The sequence below is a fragment of the Hakea prostrata genome, chromosome 7 (assembly GCF_041222555.1).
Source record: "Hakea prostrata isolate BN-2017 chromosome 7, UWA_Hpros_2, whole genome shotgun sequence".
In the NCBI taxonomy this organism is placed as follows: domain Eukaryota; kingdom Viridiplantae; phylum Streptophyta; class Magnoliopsida; order Proteales; family Proteaceae; genus Hakea; species Hakea prostrata.
Window position 1 is genome coordinate 40875890 of NC_142606.1, and position 26814 is coordinate 40902703.

At 38.7% G+C, this 26814-nt stretch overlaps 1 protein-coding gene across 3 annotated transcripts in view; it reads left to right on the plus strand.

The window, feature by feature from the left end:
- Positions 1 to 26814, plus strand: part of LOC149011164 (Vps51/Vps67 family (components of vesicular transport) protein) — a 55967-nt gene that overhangs the window by 16824 nt on the left and 12329 nt on the right. For all 3 annotated transcript variants that reach the window (XR_016174401.1, XM_089161208.1, XM_089161209.1), the window contains exons 8-13: positions 1087 to 1257; positions 10849 to 10949; positions 11023 to 11090; positions 16868 to 16941; positions 23804 to 23870; positions 24074 to 24192. Coding sequence is in view for 2 of the 3 variants with exons in the window: in XM_089161208.1 (XP_089017334.1) it covers positions 1087 to 1257; positions 10849 to 10949; positions 11023 to 11090; positions 16868 to 16941; positions 23804 to 23870; positions 24074 to 24192 (600 nt within the window). In the remaining variant the exon portion in view is untranslated. The remainder of the gene's footprint in view (positions 1 to 1086; positions 1258 to 10848; positions 10950 to 11022; positions 11091 to 16867; positions 16942 to 23803; positions 23871 to 24073; positions 24193 to 26814) is intronic.

The window sequence follows — 26814 nt, forward strand, 5'->3', positions numbered from 1 at the left end:
TTGAAATAGGCTTGAATCACTTGAAATATGCTTGAATTTGTTGTTGTAGATGAGTAGATGATGTTGCTATGTTGAATCCCCAACAAATTCCGGCCAAAAATCGAGTTTTCCGGCCAATTTTGGGCTTCTAGCGAGATAGAGGAGAGAGAGAGAGAGGCGAGATATGCCTCTCTCGAGCGAGACAGGGGCTTTAAAAGCCCCTAAGGCAGCCAAAAAGTGGCCGTTGGCGAGATCTCGCGAGATCTGCCATCTCTTAGATCTCGCTTGAGATCTCGTCTCGCTATTCATAAATAGCGAGATATCTCGCGAGATCTCCCACCATGGTCACAACTATATCGTCAACATAGAGTCATAGACAACTAAAATGGTAACTTGGATACCTGTCCTTTTGATGAACAGGTTGTGATATGCATTAATCTACTTATATCCTACTAACACCATTGCTTTGGAATCTTACCAAACCATGCCTGGGGTAACTTCCAACTGTTGAGAATAGCAGCAGCTGTAAGGAGAATAATGCGAGACCTTGCAATTGGGAGGGGAAAAAAGGGTTCCATGATTCATGACTTATCAGCTGTAATTTGAACAGAATTTCTTGGACACAGCCAAGAGAATTTTTTGAGCTATAAGCTCTGATACCATGTAGTAAAGAATAAAGATTACAGTTGAATGCTCAGAGAGTGTGAGTTTATTGATAGCTTCCAATGGGGAATTTATGGTTTAATATTTGACAAGTCCTAGTTTTGAATGGTAAAAGAAATATAAATACAAGAAGGAATAGATAAGCAATCTAGAACTGAATCAGGAAATAAAAACGAAGTAGAAAATAAATGAAGGATCCAAGACTCCAATACAAATAGGAGTGGAATCCTAGTTCAAATAGGAGAGGTATAATCCCTCTTGAGTGCTAGCGCTAGATTGAGAAGGACGTTTCTCTCCTTCTATCAATAGTTTCTAACTATGTTTAACTCTCAGATTTTCTTCAACCTTTTTTAGATTTGCGTCGTTGAGTTTATTTTCTGAACCTTTGATTTTTTAGTTATTCCGAATATTGGTTTGTGATGCCTGGTTTTTCATTGTTGACAGGTAGATAGCTTGAAGGAGAAGCTACTTCAGACATTGCAACATTTTCTTGAAGATCTTCATCTTGAATCTAGGGAAGTGGAGATGGTTTCATGGGATTCTGATGAATCTTCTCAACTAAGAAAATTTTCAGATCCAAATCCATCTATGCCTCTTGAGGCCAGCACAAAAAAGGTACCATAGTCTCCTGTCCTTTTCCTTGTATCATGCAAGGAAGTTAAAGTTGTATGTTAAAAAAAAAAAAAAAAAAAAACTCCTGTATAGAGGTTTGTGTACATTTCTTATATGGATGTTCTTCAATCTTCAATTGGTTAGTAAGGTTGAATTGACGGCTTGCTTCTGCCGTTCTCACATCTAATCATCAGCTGCCATTTGCTTTTCCCTTTTTCATGTATAGTGAATTTCATTTATTGAGAAAAGGGAACCATCTCTTAGAGGATTTCATTTTCAATAAGTTCTCTGAGGAGCATTATGTCTCGCATTTTATGGTTTTTGCTCTAATTGACTTCAGTCAAAAGGTTAGAAAATTTGAGGTAGCTGATGATGTCTCCCATGGTTGGTGAACTTTTAAGTTCTCAATTTGGCAAGTGATTGATAGGACATTTGGGTGTGTCCATGTCATAAAGAAACCTGACAACCCCCCAAACACCCCCCTCCAAAAAAAAAAAAAAAAAAGAGGAGAAAAAAAGGTCACCAATCTCATTTTTAACGTGAAATGCTATTTGGACAAAGTGCATCCGGAGTTCTAGAAAATACTGACATTCTGCTTGCTTCTTTTTTGACCTAAAGGGTGTTTTGGCATTCTCATAATTTATATAAGTTCCAAAAATATTTTGGCTCTAGTCACAAACTTCTACTGCTGATAGGTGGGCTAATGAAGGTGACAGTCCCAAATAAGCTCCAACTGCTTTATCGCCTAATTGCCTAGGCGATGCCCCATCCGTTGTGGTCGCTTTACTACATAATTTTAAAAAAAAAAAAAATTCTTTTTTAAACACCAAATTTTATTTTACAAAGCCATATATGAATTTCATAGTTATTCATTTCGGATTCGGGAATCAATGAATCATTAAATGGAGAATTATTTGGAATTCAGAATAATATGATCTATTAATTTATCGTATTGAGTTAAAAAAGTGCTAAAAAAGGGAGATATCAAATTTTGATTCGCAGTCATATGTTATGATGCTTGATGAGATGAACTTATGTTGGTGTTTTTTTTGTTTTGGATGATCTTTCATATTTATGATTCTTGAATGTTTATTTGGCTATAATAGAAATTTATCAGTTTTAAAGTAGTTGTATTGAAAAATTTTGCCTTAACCGCTTTGGTTGCCGTATTGCCGAATGCCGCCTAGGCACCGGTTTATCACCTAATTGCCTAAGAGGTGCCCCAACCATGGATCAGAAGCATTCATGACAAAGTGACGTCACAAGGCAAAACCAACAATGCAACCAAGCGATTGAGGCACCTACCTTGGCAACAAATGCACCTGGACACCTTTATAACTATAGTTCCAGGTGGTTGATGTGTCTTGTCAAGATTGCCTCAACTGTGAATATGACTTTTCTGTTAGTTTTTTCAAAGTATCATAACCTCTTAGCATGTTCAATCAATATATGCTTTGTGTTTAGGTCATCACACCACAATTTATCTTCTCAAATTTGCCCTAGATTTGTATCAACTATCATGATGTATATCAAAGCAAGAAGCAGGAAAGACCAATATGCTGTTACTAATAAGTGTCACAGCCTCCTATGTAGAGGCAATAAGTCCAAGGAGGTCAAACTTCCACCCCTATCACACCTTTCCTCCTCGCTCTTTGGCTTGTGGGCCCTAATCGCTTCGATTGGTTGATGACGACCAAAAAATAAAAAATAAAACTATCACCACCCTACTAAATTTATTGGACCAGAATTAGATCAGGTCAAGCCAACCATCGTGCAAACCATAAAGGGCTTACAGAAAACATAAGGTGATGCACATGATTTTGACAATGCTGGTCTTTGACCACAGCAAAAAGGAAACAAATCAAGGCAACACAGATATTTTATGTGGTTCACATGCCGAAACAATGTCCATGGGTGAAGAAGACTTTCACTAAGTATGGAAGAAGTCACAATGAAGATTTCTCAATAACACCCATAACTGCTAATAGACTCACCCAAAAACGTAAGTCGAAACAGTGAGGTAGACATATATAAAGTTACATTGGATTAATGGGTCGACCCATTGGATAGACAGGTAGGCCCAAACCCTCTTCATCCATCACAGGTCTAAGAAAATGGGTAATTCTGTGGTTTACGACTTACCATAATATATCATTGTAAGTCAGTCTTCAAAGTTGGGTACAAGAATTCGAGTCAAACATAAAATTAATCTTGCATGTTTAGAAGGCTGGATTATAAAACCTTTTGTAATTTCTTTTTTCAGGGTTAGTATTGTTATGAGTTGCTAAGTTTTACTAGTTGCTATTACTTTACCTTCAATTTTTGTGACTTAACCCAAGTCATTAAATAGGCAGCCTTTTTAAGAGTTTGACAGTGAATCAATTAATTGATTTTTGAGGCCAACCTTGCACTTGACCTTGGGAGGATGTTCCCTGTTCAACAGCTCAGATGGCCATGGTTGGGAACATGGAAAATTGGTGAAATTGGCGAAATTTCAACCGAAATATCCGCAAAATTTGAAAAGGAAACAAAATGCACAAAATTTCCCTTAAGTACAAAATTTCAATTGATACGCCCCTAAATTTCGGCCGAAACATGCCAAAATTTCGGTTCCATCATATTTCAGCCGAAATGATACTTTCATGATTTATAAAGTCACCTTTTTCAAACGGAAAGCACCACAGTTTCGTGTTTTTCTTTGGTTTCCCCATTTCATTTCTCTAGATTTCGCCTTGTTTCGAATTTTTTTAAAAGTTTTTGACACTTCCATTAGGACTTATGTTATCTTTTCTGGAGTTCCCCCCCATCAGAATATCTTAGCCATGTGGATGAGGTGACATATAGAGCTGCATTTATCGACTACCTCGACAACTGTGTGCAGCATATGTCATGGGATATGTATTGTGCTTGGTATGGGGAGCAGATGATATGGAGACACATGTATTAGATTTAGTCATAGCACAGTAGCACACTAGCAATGTAGCACTTTTGTTCATTTCTTGTCTCTACGTAATTGAAACTTGAAAGTTTGAAACTTCGTAAGTTGTTGTAACTTTTAAGTAATAAGTTAGGTTCTAACTTCTAAGTTCTAACCATGCTATGTAGTGTCATATTTTGTAATGCAGTTGGTATCTCGTTCTCAGTTCTAGTCATATGGTAGCATACACTTGAGTGTTAACTTTTTAGTGGTTTTCTGGGTAAAATAGTAGTTCCATTGCGTTTATTACACTAATACTAGGTAGGAGCAAGAATCCTGACCATATGGAGGTCACATAAGGCCCAAAACTGAAGTTCAAAACTTAGGAAAAAAAGTCCTAAGTTTTGACGAAATTTCAGTCAAAACTTAAAAGTCTCGGCCTTTGCTTGAAGTTTCTACTGAAATTTTTTCCTTGGTTGGGAGAGCCAGTATTGAGAAAGTTTAACACCTACGCACCACTCTTTCGATCTCTCTTTCTCTTTGTTCTTTGTGTCTGCTTTTAAAAAACCATTGATACTTCAAGTTGCTGTGGCCGAACTCCTGGTTTGAGTGAAGAACTCCATTTATGGTGCTGAGTGTCTGCTCTTAAAGCCAGTTTTTGACCACTCAAATCCTTTCTGAAGCCTTGTTTTTCTTCTGTAGAACTCAGGCACCTAGTGGTGCCTTTTTTGGTATCTATTCACTGTGGGGTTTTAAGGTTTTGTTCTACCCTTAAGGAGGACCACCTGCTCCCTTTTGTGGTGCCCTTCACCTGCTGTTGCCACTTATCTGCAAATTTGTCACTTGCATTGCCTGCTGCTGCTTAATTTTTCTGTGAACTAATGAGGCTCTCTTTACCTCAGCCTTATTATTTGATCCCTTCTATATCTTGCTCCAACCTCAGTACCCCAGAATCCCTACTGTCAGTAACGTAAGTTTTCTTCCTGTCTAGTGCTATTTTTCAGACTTGATTGATTATTTTTCAATTTAACTGTGTGTTTATTCACCTGAGTTCATTGGATTGGAGCTTATTTTGGGCATGGTAGAAGATTTTGGCCACCATGAAAAACCGAGATCTTGACCGAGATGTGTATTTTTTTGCGTTAACTCGGTGGCCCATCTCGGTGGGTCTGAAACTTGATATCTAGCCTTTTTAAGGCCTTTTGAACACACGTGGCCTTAGATTTGTTAGAAAACAACCCTAAGTATGATTTCTAAGTCTACCCATAGTGCGTAACCTAATGCCGTAGGATTGGGAATGAAAGGTTATACAATATGAAATATAGAACTTTTAAGGCATATAAATGAAAAGCAAGTGTATCAAATACATAAAATAACTTAAATGCCATCAAAATTTCATGCATTTGAGTATCACAATCTCGAGTCTCGAGAATGGAATAATAAAATTATACCACCATTAGAAGTTCTATATAAGTCATTAACTCATATGACAAGCAGAGAATGATTGATCTTCCTTTGATGTTGTTGATGTGCTAAGAGTAGTTGCAAGTGAAAATCCAGTTGAAATCTAACAAAAATTGAGAGTTCCAATGAGATATGGTTAGATCTAAGGCGAACTATGTCGAGATATAGCGAGATATCCCATTTCGCGGAACTCGACTCCTATCTCGTCCCATTTAACCAAAAAAAGTGAGATCTCGTGAGATCTCTCACCATGATTTTGGGATTGTCATCGTCATGACTTCATTAGAAAATCTTACATTCTATTAACGCTAACAGGTTTTTTCGTATTACATTTGTGTTGTACAACCTATATAAAGTAATTTGTAGAGATATAGGCATAATCAAGCTTTGGGGTGCTAGCATTATCTCTGTAACCTATCTTCTTTACAGGTCATATGCCTAGCATTTCCCATTCATCAAATGGGTTACATACTATTATGGGCAACACTCTAAGATGTCCAGGCTATCTCAAGGAGATGATGTCTCAAACAAGGCAGATTTGCTTCTATTTATCCTAGCCTTTTTTTTTGTAGGATGCATTCTTGGTGTAAAATCCCACGTAACCTAAACCCAAAAATCCATATTGTAGGTCCGAAAACCCGGAGTGGAAGAAGAAGACAAATGTGGGTCATCCAAATTGAACCTATTGGATTTGACTTGGAACCCATGGAAGCAGATGGAGATGATGCTAAGCTAGAAACCCTATCTGATTTCTGAAGAAGAACTAACTAGAATGATGACGGAGTTGGTAGATGGATCGAGAGTACAGTAATGACACAAGTGGAAGGTCAACCATGTAAGACCCTTTTATAACTTGAGAAATGACCTAAGAGGAAGTTAGAGGCTTCGGGGACAAAAAATGTGGTTTTGACAAGGTACAAGTTGGCAGCCTGTCTTCCCCAAGTGACCAACCCAGCCGACCAACCAGTCCTGGGGCAAAATTGACACTTTTTGGAAATTCGGTTTTCGAAGCCCTATTTAATCAATTTTCGTTATAATTCATGTCATTTTGTCATAAGGCTGTTAAAGAACATTAAAGACACTCTGGAGCTCTCTCTCCAAGGTGAAGGAAGATTTCCAAGTATCAAATTTTCCGCTCAATGATTCTTCTTCTACAAGGTTATCAATCACTCTCTTTCTTCTAATCCTACTTTCTCTATTGTTTCTACCTACTATAGAAACCTTAAAGAAGGTTTAGATCTACTGTAATGACCTACTCTTTCATTCCCTTAGTTCTAGAGTGAATCTCCATTCACTCTAGTCCTTCCGTGAACTTCACAGTGTGATTTTGGTAAAAGCCTAGCATGAATCTATATGATTTGTTTTGTTTATGATTAGTTTGATTTCCAATCTATGCCAGACCATATTCTAAGTTGTTTTCAGACCTTGTTATATTATTCTCTAGTCTATTCGTGAATTTGCAGTTTGATTTCGGATAAAACCTAATATAGGACTCATTAGGTTTTCATTCCTTTGGCGTTGATTTAAGCCTAAATCATACTAGATAGTGTCCTACTATTATTTCGGAGTTTCTCAATTAATTTCGGAGTTATTTAGAGTTCAAACAATGAGTTCCTGATCGATTTTAGGTTTTACTATCCGTACACAGTAGCCTTAGTCGATTGGCTTGGTAGGCCTGAGCAACCAAGCCAGGCAACCAAAGGGTACAGTGACAGCAAAGTGCGTTGTTTTGACCCCTTTTCATCTTCAAACCTTTAGGGTTTGTTCCTAACATTAAATCATCGTATTATTAGGGTTTCTTTGGCAAGTTTGAACTTTCCTTTTGGTCTACTCTTCGAAGGATTCAAGTCGATAACAAGGTAAGGATGTTCACTTACATATAACATAGATTACATTCTTAATTGTAATAGAAATTGAATGCATGTTTTAAGTTATTGTTTTAGAACTTAATCCTTATTGATATGCCTCTGTAATATCAGATGTTATTTCATATGATGCTATGTATATTTGTAAGAATGTGAATGCTTGGAATGTGAATGGATTATGGTATGATTTTATATTTGGAATCATATTGTAATGTGATTGCCTAGGTTGTGATTGTGGAATGGGGAATGCCAATTGGGTGTTTCTGTTGCGGGACATCAGTGGAGGTGGTATGGGACACATTCCTATGATGCCCCTTGGTGTTTTCCATGATTACTGGATGTTATACCTAGGATTGGGATTGTCCAGAAGAGTTTGGTTTGAAACACCGTTATATCTCACCCTATCGGCGTGGGTATTAAGGCCATGTGACCCGTGGCAACAATGGGGATTGTGGGGGCTCAAGACCGGTATCCAACCAGTGAGAGGACACAATCACATTGTAGGGGTCATTCATTAGTAGGGTCACATTATAATAAGTTTGGGCTCATGGGCGCTCAAGACTGGTAAACAACCCATGATAGGACATGAGAGCTTCCTATTTATTATATATGGATGACCAATAGGGTTAAGAGTCCATAGTCCAAGTTGATTGGAGCCATAGGATACGATGACTCTAGGGGGAAAGGTACTAGAATAGATTGCGAAAAGTAAGGAAGCGAAGTATCCGACCCTAAGGTTGATATGACTCAGTAGATGACTTGCATTGGGCTAGGTATAACCCTAACACGTGCCTGTACTCATACCAATGGTGGAGTGAGAGAGTGGTGACCTAAACCCTAGCCATGGTGATAGTATGAGATGGATGCCTTGACCTAACTACCGCGGAGAACCCAAAAGACGTGCTTAAGAGCCATGAAGGAGTGAATGAGACTGCCAAAGGAGTATGGTGTTCTATCTAGTGCGTGTATGCCATTAGAGACTAGCATATGTTAGAATTAGAAGCATACTTGCACATTGTCTCATGTTATATTGCATCATGCTTTGTTCTTGAATGTGATTGTATGTGTTATTTGTATTTGAACTACTTCTTGAGTTCTTTTGAGCTCACCCTTCAAGGACAACATTTGTTTAGATGATTATACAGGTGAAGAAGAGGTCCCAAGCTCCTATTGTGAGGACCCTTCCCTATATGATGCAACTGAGGAAGCAGTGGGAGATGATAGTAGCCCGTGGTATGAGTATGACATGAGTACCAATATGGAATACTATCACGACACCCATCAACAATGAAAGCCATCGCCTTGTTCGCTGGTGGGAGCATAAGCTGGATATGGATCCTCAGTTACAAGTATAAACGCCCAAGGAGAAGAGGGTGAAAGTAGTAGAAGAAAAAGAAGAACCGATAGAAGACTTAGATTAGTTTTAAGACTTAATTCTTTCAGTTGTAATATTTTAGTTGACTATTCTTCCACATTTTGACTCTAGAGTTTACTTCCTCATACTCAGTTTACTCTGATTATATTGGTATCATTTTTCCGCACTTTGATATTGTTTTGAGATCCTATTGAGATCCATTCTTTGATTATTTTTTTTAATGACATTAATACAATGATTATTTCTTTCTCATCATTATACTATTGTGCTATGTGGATTATTGAGACATGATCTTCGAGGCACCTCTGGTTATTGCAGTTAGGGTACCGGCTGGGGGGATGTGACACTTGGCCCTTTCCTTTATTTTCTTTTATAGCCTCCCTGTTTGATTTATTTTCTTTGGCAGTGTGTTGGATGTAAGTGATATTGAGCTGTTGTATTACTTTTTGTGGGAGGTGCAAACGTCATGATTGTAGGATTTATGGTCCTATAAATTAGGTTGGTAGGGTATGGTAGTTGCTCTCTCTTTTTTCTTGTTTCATTAGATGCTTATCTATAAGAGTGTTCTCTAAGAGGTTTAAGGCATAACTCAAGGTCTTAAGAAAACTCACGGAGACCTCGGCCGAGATGGGCCTCAAGTTGGGTCGAGTTGACCGGGAATTTTTACCAGATCTCAATCGAGATCTCGCAAGTTCTCAATTTTTTGAGTGACCGAGATCCTTGCCGAGACTGAGATCTCAAACCATGGTTTAAGTAATGTAAACTAAAGACAGCCACCTAATAGAAACCGAAAGAAGCCATAAACAGCCGCCAATTTAGAGCACACCTGTTGGGGTATTTTTTTGTCATTTTCCTAAATTTTAGCCACTTATAGTTTAGAGAGTCTTATTTAAGTAGGATTCTCCTTAATTAAAGGAGTCCTAGTAGTTGTTAGCAGTCTTTTGTTTCAAATTGTAATTAGTTGAGTAGGAGTTTGAGATAAAGTTCTAGGTCTTTCTAGAGTAAAACTCCATAGCATCGAGTTCTACTTGGACTCTTTCATTTTTGTCTATAAATTCAAGGCCCTGGAATGTAACAAATCAGTTCTGAGATCAATTAAAATAGTTGAGAGTTATAGCCAAGGAGGCTTGATTAGGTTAGTGTAGCGTGTCCAAGGCTGCAGCTCTGTGAGTCCATCTTCTTCATTAATTCTTCTCCAACTGCAGCAGCAGCAACTCTTCTTCACATTATCCTTGAAGAACAGCAAGCGACCTATTCCCAGCCCTAAGTTTTCCCCATTCTCCTCTTCCTCCCCAAACCCTGCAGCAGTTTTCTGGATTCTTTTATTGCTGTAATTCCAGAAAACATCAATCCCTCTCCTCTAAGACCTCAATCTCTATAGGAATACCTTCCTCAACACCCTCATACCCTATGGATGTGAATAGCAGCCCCTCTCCATCCCTGGAAACCCTAGAACTGCATACAGAACCTCGTGCAACCCTATCCTTCACCTGGAAATTTTGAATAGCAGCAAATTGTGAAAATTCAGAACTGAAAGAAAAGAAAATCAATTGAAAAAACCTCTGGCCAAAACCCTCTTTCATTCCCAATCAATCCTAGCCAATCCGACACCCTAAGCGCTAGCTGCAAGCCTAAAACCCTAGATTCCATTTGCCGCAAGCCTAAAAAATCCTAGAAAAGTGCTGCTAACAGCAGTATGATCAGACTTTCACCTCTTTGGTTTACATCATTAAGGTTAATGTTTAGTGAGTATTTGCATACTTTCAGCTTTCTGCTTCTTCTATTTTCCACATGATGAAACTTTCTGTTACACACTTACACGTGCTTTGTGCTTGCATTGGATGGCTCTCGACAGCAATGGATTGTTTGAAAGAAGTTGCTTGCATTAGTTATTTTCTTGGTTTCCATTCTCTGGAAATGGTTGATTCATCAGATTGAGGAACATAATTCAGTCATTCGTTTTTCGTGTGTAGGCTGCCATTCATGAATTTGCAGAAGCTCTCCATGCATATCGAGTAATATTTCCTAACTCAGAGGAGCAATTAATTGAACTTGCACAAAACTTGTTTAACAGGTGAAAACCCGTCTTTCCATACTTCACTCCATCTTGATATTTCATAGATTCTGATTGGTTATTCTTTTTGAAGGAATTTTGAAACCATTCAGCAACATATAAAGAAAAAGATTTCTTTGGCATATCTTCTGGGAATGCTACGTAAGTTTCTGCATTTCAGTACATTTCCTTAATGGTTGAAACTCACTGTTTTTCTACTGTGATCATAGCACTCTTCTTTTCTATTTTCCTGCTATAATTTTAGACATTAAACATGGCCTGATCTTAGTTGAAATTTTAGCAGCATGTCAAAACTGTGGCATGCAAAAGGAGGGGTCTTCAATGTTTCAGTTTCTTCCAAAATGGACTTGTATTGTGGGGCCATTTTGGCCATTTTTGTGGTGTATTTCAGCCATTTCAGGCTTTCAGCCAGGGTTGAAATCTAAATGCAAATAAATCGAAGTCTTGAACCTCGAGTCTAATCTGGCAACTGCAGATATGACAGTGAAAGAAGTATGACCATATGCTGTAGACTGTTGGGCTGTTATGAAGCATTAAACAAATAAACTCAATGTAGTAGAAATTCAAAATGTTGAGATGGATGAGCTGCGAAACTAAGAAGGATCATATTAAAGCTGGTTAGGGACTAGCTCCAATAAATGATTAGGTATGACTGTATAAGAAAGTCGATTTAGCTGGCATGGCCATGTTCAACAAGCCCTTTAACTGCCTTCGTACGGAGGAGTGATTAAATTCAGACTGATAGAACTAAAAGAGCTATGGGCAGACTTGAAATAACCTTTACAAAAGTGGTGAGAAAAGATACACATGGCTTAGGCCTTCTATCCAGGATAGCTTCAAATAGAGCTAATTGGAAGGCAAGGATCCATTAGCCAACTCGATTTAGTTGGGTTGGTTTTTGCTTCTTGTTGCTGTTGATAACATCTTTACTATCAGAATGAAAATCCTTCCACTTGCTGTCAAAGATTATCTTTATCGCTCTAGTTCAGACAGAAAAACCAATCCCACATCAAATGTTCGGGTTTTTTTTTTTAAATTTTTTATTTTTATAATAATATCCTAATGTTACATTCCTTACAAACATTGGCAAGCAAAAAATGGAAGGATATCCTGTTATATTTTCTTCTGTTATCAATGCACCACATAGACTTATACATGTATTTTGGGTGGTGAAGTAAATCTATATCAGTTATTTTGTTTACTGAAGATATCAGTCGTAAAGAATCCCAGAATTTGTAACCAATACCAGGTAGAGAGAAGAAGAAAGAGAGATTGAGGGAGAAGAAGATAGAGCAATTGGAGAACAAGGCTAGAAGATAGAATCTAGGTTCTATATTATATTAAACAGATATAGAACTACAAAAGAAGTTATTACTCAAATATGACACCTAATTAAGCCTAAAGCTTAATAGGAAACTATATTAGACTAGGACACTAATAAGTGACGACCTAAACCAATAAGTAAACCACAATAGGGGGACTCCCCCTACTGTGTTACGTTATGGCATCTCTCATAGCACTCCCCCTTAAGCTGGAGTAAACACATATTAACAGAAGGCTCAAGCTTCAAGTAACAAGAACCAACTTGAAAGATATCACCAGTTTTGAACCGTGTAGAGCCAGACGCCAACGAGTGCAAAGTAGTACCTAATCAATGGCATAAGTTCATGTGAGAAAAACAGGCATCAAAATAGTCCATGAAATGTAGCACCAAATAACTATAGAAAACTCGACCAAATGTAGTTCCTAATGACTACATAAAAGTCCATAGAATTATGGTTCCAATGCGTGCACAAAATATCTCATAAAAGTGCAATTCCCATGGCTATACAAAATTTTCATAAAAGTGCAGCTCCAATGACTACACAAAAGCCTCTACCAAGGAAGTCACTTCAACAACAATTGGATCAGCAAATTTTTTTTGCTTGCTATAGACGTCTTTAAGCTCCCACTAACTTGTAGCATCACATGTGTCCAAATAACAACCAAAATCTCAAAAGGACCCGTAAATAAAAGTCTGGTATACTTTCAATAATCCTCACGCAATGACAAATAAAATCCAAAACCGATGTGTCTGCAACTTATGAAAATAATGGAGAGGTGCGTCTGGAGTCTTGTGTGATCAACGTATTCCTTTAAAGCTCAGAGGAAAACTCTATGAGTTTTTGTCTGACCAGCTATAATATATGGTGCAAAGTGTTGGGCTGTTAAGAAGTATATATGATAAACTCAACACAGCAGAAATGAGGATGCTGAGATGGATGAATGGCAAAATTAGGAAGGATAATAAAGAATGATCATATTAGAGCTAGTCTAAGAGTAACTCCAGTAAATGACAAAGTTACGAGAAAGTTAGTTGAGGTGGCACGGCCACATTCACTAGAGGGCTTTAAATGCCCTTGTATGGACTATGGAGAAGTGATTTAATTCAGATTGAAGGAAGTAAAACTAGGGGCAGACCTAAGAAACTTAAGAGAAGTTGTGAGAAAGGACATGCATTGCTTAGACCTTGTCTCTAGTATGGTCTCAAACAGAGCTGATTGGAAAGCCCATTTAGTTGGGCCTGTAGGCTTATTGGTTGTTGTTATTGTTGGATCAGCCTTCAACCTGAAGGGTGCTGAGATAAAACGAGCTGTATAGTTGCAACTTCTAGTGACTGAAAATCAAGAGAGAAAGGTGCTGCAGATCAGCTTTGATCCTTTTAGCTGAAAGGGAATTTCAGATCACTCCAGGTAGGAGCCAAATATTCATGTCATCAGGTGGTTCCATTGCAAATTGCGAAGAATCAAAGGATCCCGTAAAAAAAAATAAAAAAATTGAGAACCAAGGTCATAGCAAAATATATAGTGGCAACAATGTATGATGCTAATGGTAGATGATATTGGTTCTATAACCTCCACTAGAAAATGACTGCCAAAGAAATTTTCACCCAATATAAACCAGCAAATGTGAGGCGCTGTGGGTCTTCTTGTCAGACCCTGAAAAATACCTATCTAAATCGAGAATCATCCAAATTCAATTCATAATGCAGCAGTGTCATGTGTAGTCTTCATATTTAACCTAAATCCGAAAGGAAAAAACGACTCTCAAATCTGCAACTAGCTGTGGCTTTGATACCATGTAAATAACCCCAGAATCTTAACCAGTATCGGGTAGAGAGAAGAAAGAGAGATTGAGGGAGAAGAAGAGAGAAGAATTGGAGAATAGGGCTCCGCGATAAAATCTATGTTCTGCCGGACTAGCCAACACATATATTTGTAGTAAACCAAAATAGTATATTACTCTACTTAACTCTGACCTAATTAAGCCTAAAGCTTAATAGGAAACTCAATCAGACTAGGACACTAATAAGTGAAGACCTAAGCCAATAAGCAAACCACGATGGGGGTTCCCTTAATTGTGTTGCATCATTTATCTCTCATTATCTCTAACAGTCATAAATAAGCAAATAACCCCCTACTTGAATCCATTAAGAATAGGTAACAATATGAAAATTCAAAAGGAGAAACTCAGCCCCTATTTCAAGAAGAAAAAAAGAATTTTCAGGTGTAGGTGAAATTTTTGATTTTCTAATACTGGGGCTTTTCTCAAATTTAATATTTATAACTCATAATATGGGAAACCCTTGCTAAAAACATAAAGAATGATATCTAAAAGATATTCGTTCTAAACCTAAATAAGCTAAAGCTTAATAGGAAACTCAATCAGACTAGGACACTAATAAGTGAACACCTAAGCCAATAAGGAAACCACGATGGGGGGCTTCCCTTAATTGTGTTGCATCATGTTATCATTATCTCTAACTGTCATAAATAAGCAAATAACCCACTACTTGAATCCATTAAGAATAGTTAACAATATGAAGTTTCAAAAGGAGAAACTCAGCCCCTATTTCAAGAGGGAAAAAAAAGAATTTTCAGCTGCAGGTGAAATTTTCAATTTTCTAATACTGGGGCTTCTCTCAAATTTAATATTTATAACTCATAATATGGAAAACATTGCTGAAAACATGAAGAATGATATCTAAAAAATATTCGTTCTAAACCTAATTAGGCCTAAAGCTTAATAGGAAACTCAATCAGACTAGGACACTAATAAGTGAAGACCTAAACCAATAACCAAACCACGATGGGGGCTTCCCTTAATTGTGTTGCATCACGTTATTTCTCATTATCTCTAACTGTCGTAAATAAGCAAATAACCCCCTACTTGAATCCATTAAGAATAGTTAACAATATGAAGTTTCAAAAGGAGAAACCCAGCCCCTATTTTAAGGGGAAAAAAAGAATTTTCAGCTGTAAAGTGAAATTTTCGATTTTCTAATACTGGGGCTTTTCTCAAATTTAATATTTATAACTCATAATATGGGAAACCATTGCTAAAAACATAAAGAATGATATCTAAAAGATATTTGATCTAAGCGATTTTGATAGCATTCACCCACACCAAGTAGGGATTCAACATGACCCAAATGTGAGACTAGGTATACCCTGACTATGACAAATCCAAGAACAGTATAAAGTATAAACCAACGTTATGTATTGATTGTTTCAAACTTTCAATAGCTTGCTTCTCCAGTTCTGCTGTCTTCTAGTTCCATGTTTATCTTTTATGACTTGATGAGACTTTTAGATGTTAGTATTTGATGACTGATGCTAATAATGTGGGTTATTGCTGATTTTGTATTATTTATGGAATATATTCTACGTTGTAACAAACTAAATAATGTTGAGAATTGGGGAAGTTAAAATAACACCTGATATCCATGGTTGCGTAGGCAGGTGGCTATGCATTGTGTCATCTTGACAACTATTTTCTCACCATACTAAGACATTTTTCCTTACAGAAATCTGTCCCATCTTCCTTGCATTCAGATTCATAAGTTAGCTGAAATAGTTATTCATCATCTTTTCTTCCATTTCTCTCACCATGAGTTCTTCATTTGTGTCACTCAAATCCAATCAATAAAGTGATATGAATTCAGAATTGCAATTTGCAACATAGTGACAGATCAGAGTCAGAGAATGGACCCTGGAAGCATATGTGTATTGGTTTGAAACCGTTGGAAATAAATAAGCAAGCAAATTTAATGTGATGCACCTGGTCACACTTGGTTGTGTGAAATTTCAGTGCACCTGCACAAAAATTCTTTGAAGGCCTTGTAGCCTCTAATAAAATTTCTTCTATGACAACAGAACACCAGCTTAATTCCTAAAAGTTGCTTGATGAGTTTGCCTAGGTTGTGTTAATATTCATAAACTGTTCCCTATGCCTCAGTAAGTTCGGTTTCCATTCTGAAGTGTACTGAACATGTGAAAGAGATAATGCATTGTCAATTGATTACGTTTTCATACTTTCCCTTCTCTTCATTTGTTGCTTGATATTTATAGACATAAGAGGTTTGGAGAGTTGAATTGCCAAAATAGGTGGCCATCCTAGTTGATTCCTATTATTCATGAAAAAGTATCATAGCACATCATGTTACGCATCAAAGACTCCAAGTTAACAAGTACTTACATCTATGAGAGAACCAATTGGATGTAGAACTCGTATGTGCGCATCCTGTTTGTAAATTCAGTAGTGTAGGGTTGGAGCATTACTTTCCTATTCATGCATGTAAAAAGTTTAAGTTTAGCCGTATTCTTCTTTAGATAGTCTTAAATCCAACACATAATCCCACAATTCACATCATGGTCATTCATTAAAAATATAAATAAATAAATAACATCATGATTCATGTGAAATATTCTTGGTGAAGTTTTTTTCTGACTAAAGCTGCAAACAGTTTTCAAGTTTGCTTTTCTTTCTGAAGTGTTTCGATTAATATTCTGTACCTCTAGATTTTATGAGGCTTCTCTTACTGAAGAATTTAAATGCTTCCGAGTTTATCTTGACTTGAAAAAGTGCTTGCTGTGCAGGAGTTATTTGGACAGACGTGACAACTGTGGATGAAGTATTGCCTGAGGCTGCTCTCCCTGATCTTTCCTTCCAGGTCTACTTTTTGTTTCCATCTGCAAGGAAAAAAAGATCCACTCTTCCTATGTCTCTTTCTTTTGGGATAATTACTAATTCCCCCTGTACTATAGCTTAATTCTCAGTACTTTTTGAAGTTACTAATTGAAGAACTTTGCCTGATTTTAAAATTACCCCCTGCAGTTAAGAGCCGTCTGTTAGGTGGTGATGTGGCATCTGTGTATTTCTCAAAATGGCCAAACCATCCTTTGATTAGAACTTATCTTTATTAAGTGGTTGTGGACCTGTGGTTTATTTAGGTGGGTAGTCTTTTCCTAAAGAGGACTCTTATAGATAGATCAGTCTTTTAAGAGTTTTTTACAAGGGACCCATTATTATTTGGGGAAGCAGGCCACCCACAAGGCCAAAACAGGCAACCACCAAAATACAAGTACCACAGAGGACGGGAGGGAAAAGACCAAAGCCCACCCCCAAACCATCAAAAAAAATCAAAACCCAAAACCCTGAGAAGTAAAAACCCAAAACCCAAGAACACGGGAAACGCCCACCACCGCGGAAACCACCACACCCCCCCCGCCAGCGACACGCCCCAACGCGACCGCCGCCGGAATCACCCACGGAAACCAGCTCTCCCCATCTCCCGCCACCCAACAGAGAAGCCCCAGAACACAACCCAGAAGTGCAAACCAGAAGCAACACACGAGACCAGAAGGACCCATATTTCCTAGACATAAGCCCAGAGCAAAACCCGACCAGCACCGAGAGGACCAGGCTGCAACACAGGGACACCAGCCCAAAACGCACCCCACGCACCCGCCACCAGCAGCGCCGATGATCGCCGGCGGCTCATCTCCACCCAAGGCGCAGGGATGCGCAACACCCGAAACGCCGCAGCCTAGCCTCGCGTATGAGACCGACCAGACTCATCGAGGACGACATCGCCAAACCGCGCAACCCCACGGGGTCACCGAGCAGCCAGAGTATTGTAATGCAAAACATCTACCACCCAACTCGGGCAAACCACCCGGACCGCGGGCGAAAGCTGTCCTTGATACCAGGGCAGGATAGACTTGAAAGTTGGCGGAAGGAGAACACACCAAGATGTGGAATGGGTGGAGGCAAAAGCGAGCGAGGATACGAAGGGGGCCCTGCTTCTCTTGTCTTGCTGGGAATATGCTCCTGTGGATCACGGGGAACCAAGACGACCCAGGGGGGAACGATGGCTTGCAGAGATCTGCAGCCCGGTCTGGTGAGTCTTCCGCATTGGAATGGAAAAAAGTAAGCCATGGATTAGACCAATCTAACAACCGCCATTTGATGCAATGGCCCCAGATCTCCTGCAAAACCGAGCTCTGACTCCTGAGTGTGGGGATTCAGGGGAGAGAAAGATGTCTGAAGAGAGTGACAAGTCTCCGGCTCTCCATTTTTTTCTTTACTTGTTCAAGGGTGAAGCAGCAGAAGACAGAGAGGGGCTTTGAGATCGATATGATACATACATTCTTTGTATATCTCTCTTATTGGTCGATGGGATAATGAAGCAGGAGATTCAATCCTGCTGAAGACCAGATTTTCTTTCTTTTTTCTGGGTTCTCCCTGATCGATAGTGAAGTTGGTATTGATCAAAGATTACTGGTTGGGTGGATGCCATCATTAACTGTAGATCATATACATACAGATCAGTTATAGATTTTGTAAGAGTCCGATATCGGAGCTGCCTGCAACAGAGCGGAGGATTACAGATTGAAAGAAAACCAATAAAAGTTGAAAGAAAATGGTAAGAAATTTGGCACTTTTGCCCAAAATAGAAGAAGATGGGTGAAGGGATTCACCCACCACAGGATATTTGGGTAATTTTACCGCTCAAGGGGTAGTTGGATAATTTAAATTTCAAATTTTGAATGAGCTAAATGTAAGTAAGGGCATCGGTCATACCCCACAACGGAAAATCAATGTAGGTGACTTGTAAATTGTAATTTTGAAAGTGGTTGGCATGTAATTTAGGCCATAATAGTGAGTAGACACAAGTTTCACCCCAATAATGGTGATTGCTGTGTAAAAAACTTCTTATTAAAAGAATAAGTCAAGTCGAGTAAGTGGCCTAAGTCTAGTTGAGTTCAGTCAGCATCGTGAAGGCAAAGACCAAGTAGTCGTAATCTCAGGATGATTAATAAAGTAAAAGTTTGAGGATAAGGGTTTCCAGTGGAGGCCCCTAATGAGCAAAGTGTCAAGACAGTCCCATCCAGCAGCTGCAAGCACATCAAGCAGCCACACGCACAGCAGTCCAAGTAAACAGAGATCCCCCCCGCACCAAGCACGCGCAGGATCCCTCCTCCTCGCCCCAGCCCCCCTCGCCCTCAGTCCCAGCAAGACTGCAACGTTCTTTCACCCCCCCCAAAAAAAAAAAAAAAAAAAGAAAAGGACCTGATAGATACCCTGCCACTTCCCCTTTTCTGTGGCAACAGAACCCCGATTCCCAGACCTTCGCAGGCCCTAGAACCCTTCTCCTTTGCCGTTTCAGGCCCTAGGCATCCTCTCCACCATTTTGCGACCATACTACTCCCTTGCCTCAACGTGTCCAGCCCGTGCAGGTCCCCCTAAAACCCTCCTCCTCTCCATTTGGTTCTCTGTTTTGACAGAAATTAGAGAAACTGAAGAAATAAATCGAAAAGAGAACTCGGAATGAAAAAGGACAGATCCGCCAGAACTATAACTAAGGTTGAACACAAGGAAGAAAGGACCTAGCTGAAATGAGACTAGTATTTGTTTGTTTATAATATAATAAAAGAAAAGAAAAGAAAAGCTGGATTATGATAAAGAAAAAAAGAATGTTGACAACCCTAGTTTTCTGTTTTTTGTTAGAATTTCAGATCTGAAATTACATTACAGCAGGGTTTTAGCATAATAAAATCCCCTACAAACCCGAGGATAATCATTCTTCTTTGTTGGAATTCCTAGGTCACCCTTAGATTTAGGGAGATTACCATTATGATGCCCCACATCTCATTATACTATTAGTTTAATGTTGTGTTAGTATGCTCCTAATCCCTGGACTATTTAAATAATTAGACATGTAGACCCCTGAGTGGAACCCGCGCAAGAGATGGGAGTGTGCTCACAAGCCCATAGGTAGTCCCAATGTGTGTGTGTGTGTGTGTGTTGTGTGTCTATTTTATTATAGAATAAATATATGTATATATATTATATGTTAATCTTATTTTATATATACATATAATGAATTATTTAAACTTGCTGACTCACCTCCATGGATGACATGGAGGTGGGGGAAGAAACAGAGAGATAAAAGGGGATGAGATGTCTTGTTTACATTAAATGGATAAGTGAAAGAAATTAATGTTATATTGTAAGATATTTTACAATTAAAGCTATTAAAAGGGGTGGGGGCATTTGGCGAAAGAGCCAAATGTTTCATTGCAAAAAGATAGGTGAGGTGTCAATGTTTTATTAAATGAATATTTGTAAATGCAATTTAATGCTCTATTACAACCACTATAAATAGGGGCGGGTATTTGGCAAGAGGAGATTTGTGTTCTTCAAGTAGAGAAAGAGAGAAGAGAGAAGAGAGAAGAGAAGGAGAGAATGAGAGAGAGAGAGAGAGAGAGAGAGAGAGAGAGAGAGAGAGAGAGAGAGAGAGAAGGGGAAAAAGAAAGTTCTTCTGATTTCTATTAGCATCCTCAGTTCTTATAATCGAAATCAAGCCTGAGAGTAATCGAATGATTTTCGATAAGGAAAGACAAGCGAATTATAACTCAATTCATGCTATGAACAAAGCCTTATTTTTGTGACTATCATGAGTCACTTCCAAGATTATCTACCATATGGTTTGTTTCATAATATTTTGAATTCTGCATTTGATTATTATGCCCCTAATCATATTCGCATATAATGCGCCTAATTGATTCTCATATTATGCACCTAATTGATTGCGCCTGATCTGATTCGCATATTGTGCTCTTGATTGATTTGCATACTATACGTCTAATCTAATTTGCATACTATGCGTCTAATTTTATTCGCATACTATGTGTCTAATGTGATTTGCATACTATGCCTTTGATTGATTCGCATATTATGTGCCTGATTTGATTTGCATACTTTGCTCTTGATTGATTTGCGTACTATGCCCCTGACTGATTTGCATACTTTGTGCATAGTTGATTTACATGCTTGCGTATGTTTCAAGATTTGGCTATAATTTGATAATCCATTGGATTTATTTAGGTGGCCATTATTATCCTTGCATTTTAAATGATTAGATGTAAAGTTTAAATGCAAGACTAAAACAGAATAAAAGGCACACTACCGACGAGCACAACCCTTAGGCCATGGTGAAGTGGAAAGATTAAGTCTTTGCAAATGATGGCAATCTACAAGGTGTACATGGCCTTATGTCTAGAGAATGAAACCACTCCAGTGGTAAGAGAAAGAAGCATAGGATGCAAATAAAATCAAGTGGATAGTATGCAAATCAATCAGGTGCACAATTCTCCTTTGCCAAAATACCCACCCTATTTTTAGTTGGATGTAATAGGCAATTAAATTACATATATTAATATTTTATTAAATGAATATTCATTTAATAAAACATTGACACCTCACCTATCTTTTTGCAATAAAACATGGGTTCTTTTTCCAAATGCCTCCCACCGCCTTATAATAACGTTAATTCTAAAATATCTTTTAATATAATATTAATTTATTCCAATCATCCATTTAATGCAAACAAGACACCTCATCCCCTTTTATCTCTCTTTTTCTCCTCCCACATCCACATTATCCATAGAGGTGAGTCACCAAGTTTAAATAATTATATATATATATAATATAATTAGTGGGTTTACCTTATGGGCTTGCGAGCCCACTCCCACCTCTTGCGTGGGGCCCACTCAGGGGTCCACATGTTGCTAATTATTTAGATAGTCTAGGGGATTGGGAGCATACTAACACAACGTTAAAATAATAGTATAATGAGATGCGGGGTATCACAACCATACTACCCTTAACTCCAAATCTGGGTTCCATCAAAGGTTGTCTGGCTGGTGAGGTGGGAAGAACGTAGAAGAAGAGGTAGAGGTAAAACAGTCAAAAAAAAAATCCTTAATGACATAAAATGGCTCGGACAGGTGATTGAACCAGATTCAGGGCCAAGATGGGTCCCTATGGTAGCTTCCTCAAACCCTATGATCTTCTAGTACCAACAGGGGTATTTTGGGTAATATCACACTATACTGGTTGAGTCCACTTAGGGTTTCATTGGGTGCAGTATGTTTCTGTAACCTAATATCTACTTTTGTTTTTGAGCTTGAGTCATTATTTGTTAAATTATTGAAGAGTCCTTGTTAGGTTAGGATTCCTAAGTTGTAAGGGAGTCCTCTAGTTTTGTTTTACTTCTTGCAAGGATTCCATATCTACTTTTAGATTTCAATTTGGATTCTTGTAGAGTGAGATATGAAATAATCCTTGTGTGAGTATGAATCCTTTAGTTTGATTTGTTTTAAATTAGAGTTTTAGTGTGAGTTTCTTCTAAAGGCTATAAATAAGCCTCACTATAATGTTATATTCAGTTTTGATCAATGAAAATACAGCTGAGAATTGAAGGAAGAAAGCCAGGAGTTGTGGGTTCCCTTGGAGGGTGCATGTGGCAGCTTTAGTAAGAACTTCTGCAGAATTTTACATTTCCAGCTTCCATCCTTGTATCTCCAAGTAAGTTACAAGCCCCTACCCTAACCCCAGCCCCATCCCTCTTCTTCCATCTGTAGACCACTTCAAACCCTAATTGCAGCGTACAACCTGTCCCCATCCCCCCCCCCCCCCTCTTGCAAGTCACCCTTACCCCCTTCCAAACCCTTCAGCAGCCCCTATTCCCCTCTTCCAACTCTAATCCCCTAACCCCCTACCTTCCCAAACCCTAGACTACCAATCCCAGCCCCTTTCTTCTTCTTCTCATTCAAGCTCGCTGCACTAGGCTTCATCCGATCCATCTATTAGGAATTAGAATCCCCTTCCCTATACCCTACCTCTGACCCTAGCAATCACCCCCCCCCCCATTTTCCTTAACCCCAGAAAACTCTGAAATTTCTCCTCTCCCTTAGAAGCCCTAAAACCCTAAAAACTTCAAATCTTTAAATCTCCTTAACCCCTCATCCAAACAGTTAAGCCCTTTTAGGATTAGCATCCCTATCACCCATTGAACACTTGACCTAACTCTAGCCCCAATGGTAACCTTAGGAAGCCTAGATTCTCAGAAACCCCAATTCCCAAAGCCATATCTTTTGAATTCCAGTTAGAAAATAAAATTACAGCAAAAGAACTACTTTTGGAGTTCAAAATCCTAGTTCCTAAACCCTAACCTAGCCTAACCCTAACCCCTTTCCCGAGCTAGAACCCCTAACCAGCCTATTGCCTTCAACTGTGGGTACTCTAAACCCTAATTGACTGCTGATTCAATTGAAGAGTATCCTGTGGATGGACCTAGATCTATGGCTTTACTTCAAACAATCAAACCCTAGATTCTGGTTCACATCAATGTGCTTGATTGTAGAAGATGGGTGAAGACAGTATTTCTTCACCCATCTCTTAAAACCATGAAGTTAAAATCAGATTCGTGATGAAGGGTAAAATAGACATTTTGCACTGAGAACTAACAGTCTCTTAACAATGTGTAAAATGTGGGGGCAACAGTAATTTCATGAAGTGTAGGTTTCGATATGTAATTAAGTTATAGTACAAGGAAGCACTAGTAATTATCCCTTTTCTTTTTTATTGTATGGTTTCTATCCATAAATGTTGGTTGGTGAGATTCAACACGTAATGCCAAACTCCGAATTTACAGTGTCGAACTAATGAAATTCATTTGGTCTCAGGCTGTGCATGGTGCTATTAAGCAATACATCAACAGCACGTTTTCTTGTCTGCAACATGATGTTTCAGGTATTTTTTTTCTTGATATGATTCTGGAACTGCATGCATGTAGTTGATGCAGATGTTTGTCAATAGAACTACCACAAAGGAAAGAGAACATGTGAAACATGATAAATGCATATCTCATCATCCATCAGTTTAATATTATTTGAGATCCATGTTTCATTGATTAAGCATGTTAATCTGATGTAGAATTTTGTTTAAATTGGCAGAGGCCCTTACAAGAGTCCCAGCTGGGCCAAATGAGGGGTTAGAAGAAGCATGTTCCCTGCAGATCGCATTGGAGGCCAGCAAAAAGGCAGTGATTCAAGGCAGCATGGATGTATTACTGGTAAAAACAAATAAAAGTTTTGTCATCTTGAACTTCTTAATATCCTCATGGTTTGGTGGTTGCAGGAGCCCTGTTCATTTTCATCTTCCCTAGTTAACTGAGATGGTAACAAGATAACCCTACTTTTTGTCAAGTGGAAAATAACTAAACATTCATCAGTGCTTTTTTTATTTTACATAACTTGCGCTGGGATGTCTTTATGTTTTCTTTTTTCACACTTTTTTTGGGGAGGTTATCATGTGTCGCACTTTTCCTTATAAACTCCTTTTGAATACCATCTATTTCATCGGATCTGAAGATAAATTGGCAACTTACAGAGACTGCAATTAATCTGCAAAAAGGCTCCTGTGGCTCTTTGAAGTCAAATACTGGATGAGGAATAAAACATTCTGCATTGATGCAGCTTCTCCAGCCCATTCCTCACATTAGGAAACATGCTAACAATCGCTTTCACAGATCCAAATATGATGACAAGGAACACAATGAGAATCCAACCAGTACTGACTTCATGAGGGACCATTTTTGCTTTAGTTTGATAATGCTCCTAGAGGTGCATACTGAAAATGTAGAGTGAAAATCCTAAAATCAGTGAACATGGTAATAGCCCTTCTTTGAACCTTACAAGCATGTCTGCCGGCACCACCACTGCACTTACAGTTCTATAAACCCAACATAACTTGCTCTGGTGCTGTGTCCAGCTTGGTGTCATATTGGACCAAATTAAAGGGTCTAGTTCAACAAAAATAAAGAGTCTGTAATTGGAAAGTTACTGGATATAGTGTACTTCATTAGCAGAAGATAAATCTTTCAATAATCTGGGATTAAGCATGGATCTTCAAAAAAGCATTCTAGCTCTTGACATGGTGACGTGTGTACCACGTTGAAGGGATCCCAGCTGATCATACCCCTTCTATTACTTTAAAATATGTTTTTTAGGTTGGGAGCTATGACCTTATCCATGAGAGAATGAACTGTATCCTGACAGTGCTGTCAAGTCTTGCATTTGACGCTTGAAATTGTAGAGAGTTGATGCCACTACGATGAGGCGGGTATGGACATTGAGCCAAGATACAAGGATTTGGCATCATCTTGTTGAAAAAATTTCCTAGACAGGGTTTCTTTAGTTTTTCTAGGATTTACAAGTTTACTTATCCTGTGTCATGCCAATCCAGAAGGCCAGCAGAAGTCCCATGTGGAAATGTATATTAAAACGAGTAATAAGGTTGCATAGCCCTCAGTTATGAAGTATGTTTGCCATTATTACTCTTGTCATTCCCATCCGACCATAGTTGTCAAGGCAGCACCTGTTTGTCCAGGTGATGTGAACTGGATTCAGGATCACCCAAAGAGGGCCCAGGGAGGCTACCTACCCCTATGGCCCTACTAGCAACTCGGAATTTCGGCCAGTCTAGTTAGGCCTTAGGCGTCCTAATTAAAAGATACAGTATGTTAGTAGGATCCAAAGGCTACTTTTATTTTTGAATTTGGTTTTGTTTTGGTCAAGTTATTAAAGAGTCCTAGATAAGTTAGGATTCCCAAGTTGTAAAGAAGTCCCATAGTTACAAGGACTCCATATCTACTTCTATTTTTCAAGTTGGATCCTTTTAGAGTAATATATGACAGGGTCCTTGTATGAGTATGAGTTTATAGTCCTAGTTTGAGTTACTTTAAAAAATCAAGTCCTATTGTGGGTTCCTTCTAAAAGGCTATAAGTAAGCTTCTCTATAATGTAAATTTCAGATTATGATTAATGAAATAAAGCTGAGATTGAAGGAGCAAGAGTTAGTTGTCGTGGGTTCTCATCAAGGGAACTTGTGGCAGCCATTAAATGAAGAATTTCTACAGAATCTTGGAATTTTAGCTTCCTTCTTCCTTTCCAATTAAGAACAAGACACTCCCACCCCTAGCATACCCTTTCCCTTTCTTCTTCACTCATCCGCAGGCCCTACTCCATCCCCCAAACCCTAATTCTGCCATCACAGCTCCCTTCCACCATTGCATAGCTTCCCTCCCCCTTCCCCTACCCTTGGTGGCCTACCATCCCCTTTCCCAGCCCTAAATCTTTAATCCCCTTCCCTCCCCTAACTTAAGTTATCATTTCCCATCCCCCCCCCCCCCCCCCCACCTCTCTTTCTTTTCTTCTTGTTCTCCTCCCTCCATCCTTGCGGCAACTTTCGGAAATTCCAGAATTCATAGACAGCGTATACCTAACCTAAAACCCTAGATTTCCCATAGCCAATACCCTATCCCTTTAGGACTTAAAACACCTCTCCCTATACCCTGCATTAGACCCTTAGTAACAGCCTCTCCCTTCCCCTCTAAGACCTAGGAAATTCTGCAATTCATCTTCTTCCTTAGAAACCTGGAAAAAAATCTCATTAACCCCTCATCCAAACCCTAAGCCCTTTTTGGATTAGCCTCCCTATCGCCTCTTGAATTCTCAACCCTACCCTAGCCCTAACCCAAACCCTTGAAACCCTAGATTCTTAAGAAACCCTAATTTCCGATCTCTATTTTCAATAATTCAATTCTAAAGTTAAAATTACGGCAAGGTTTCAGACTTGGCTCTCCAAACCTTAGCTGCATGGTAAGAAATCTCAATCTTAAGGACAACGTTGGTAA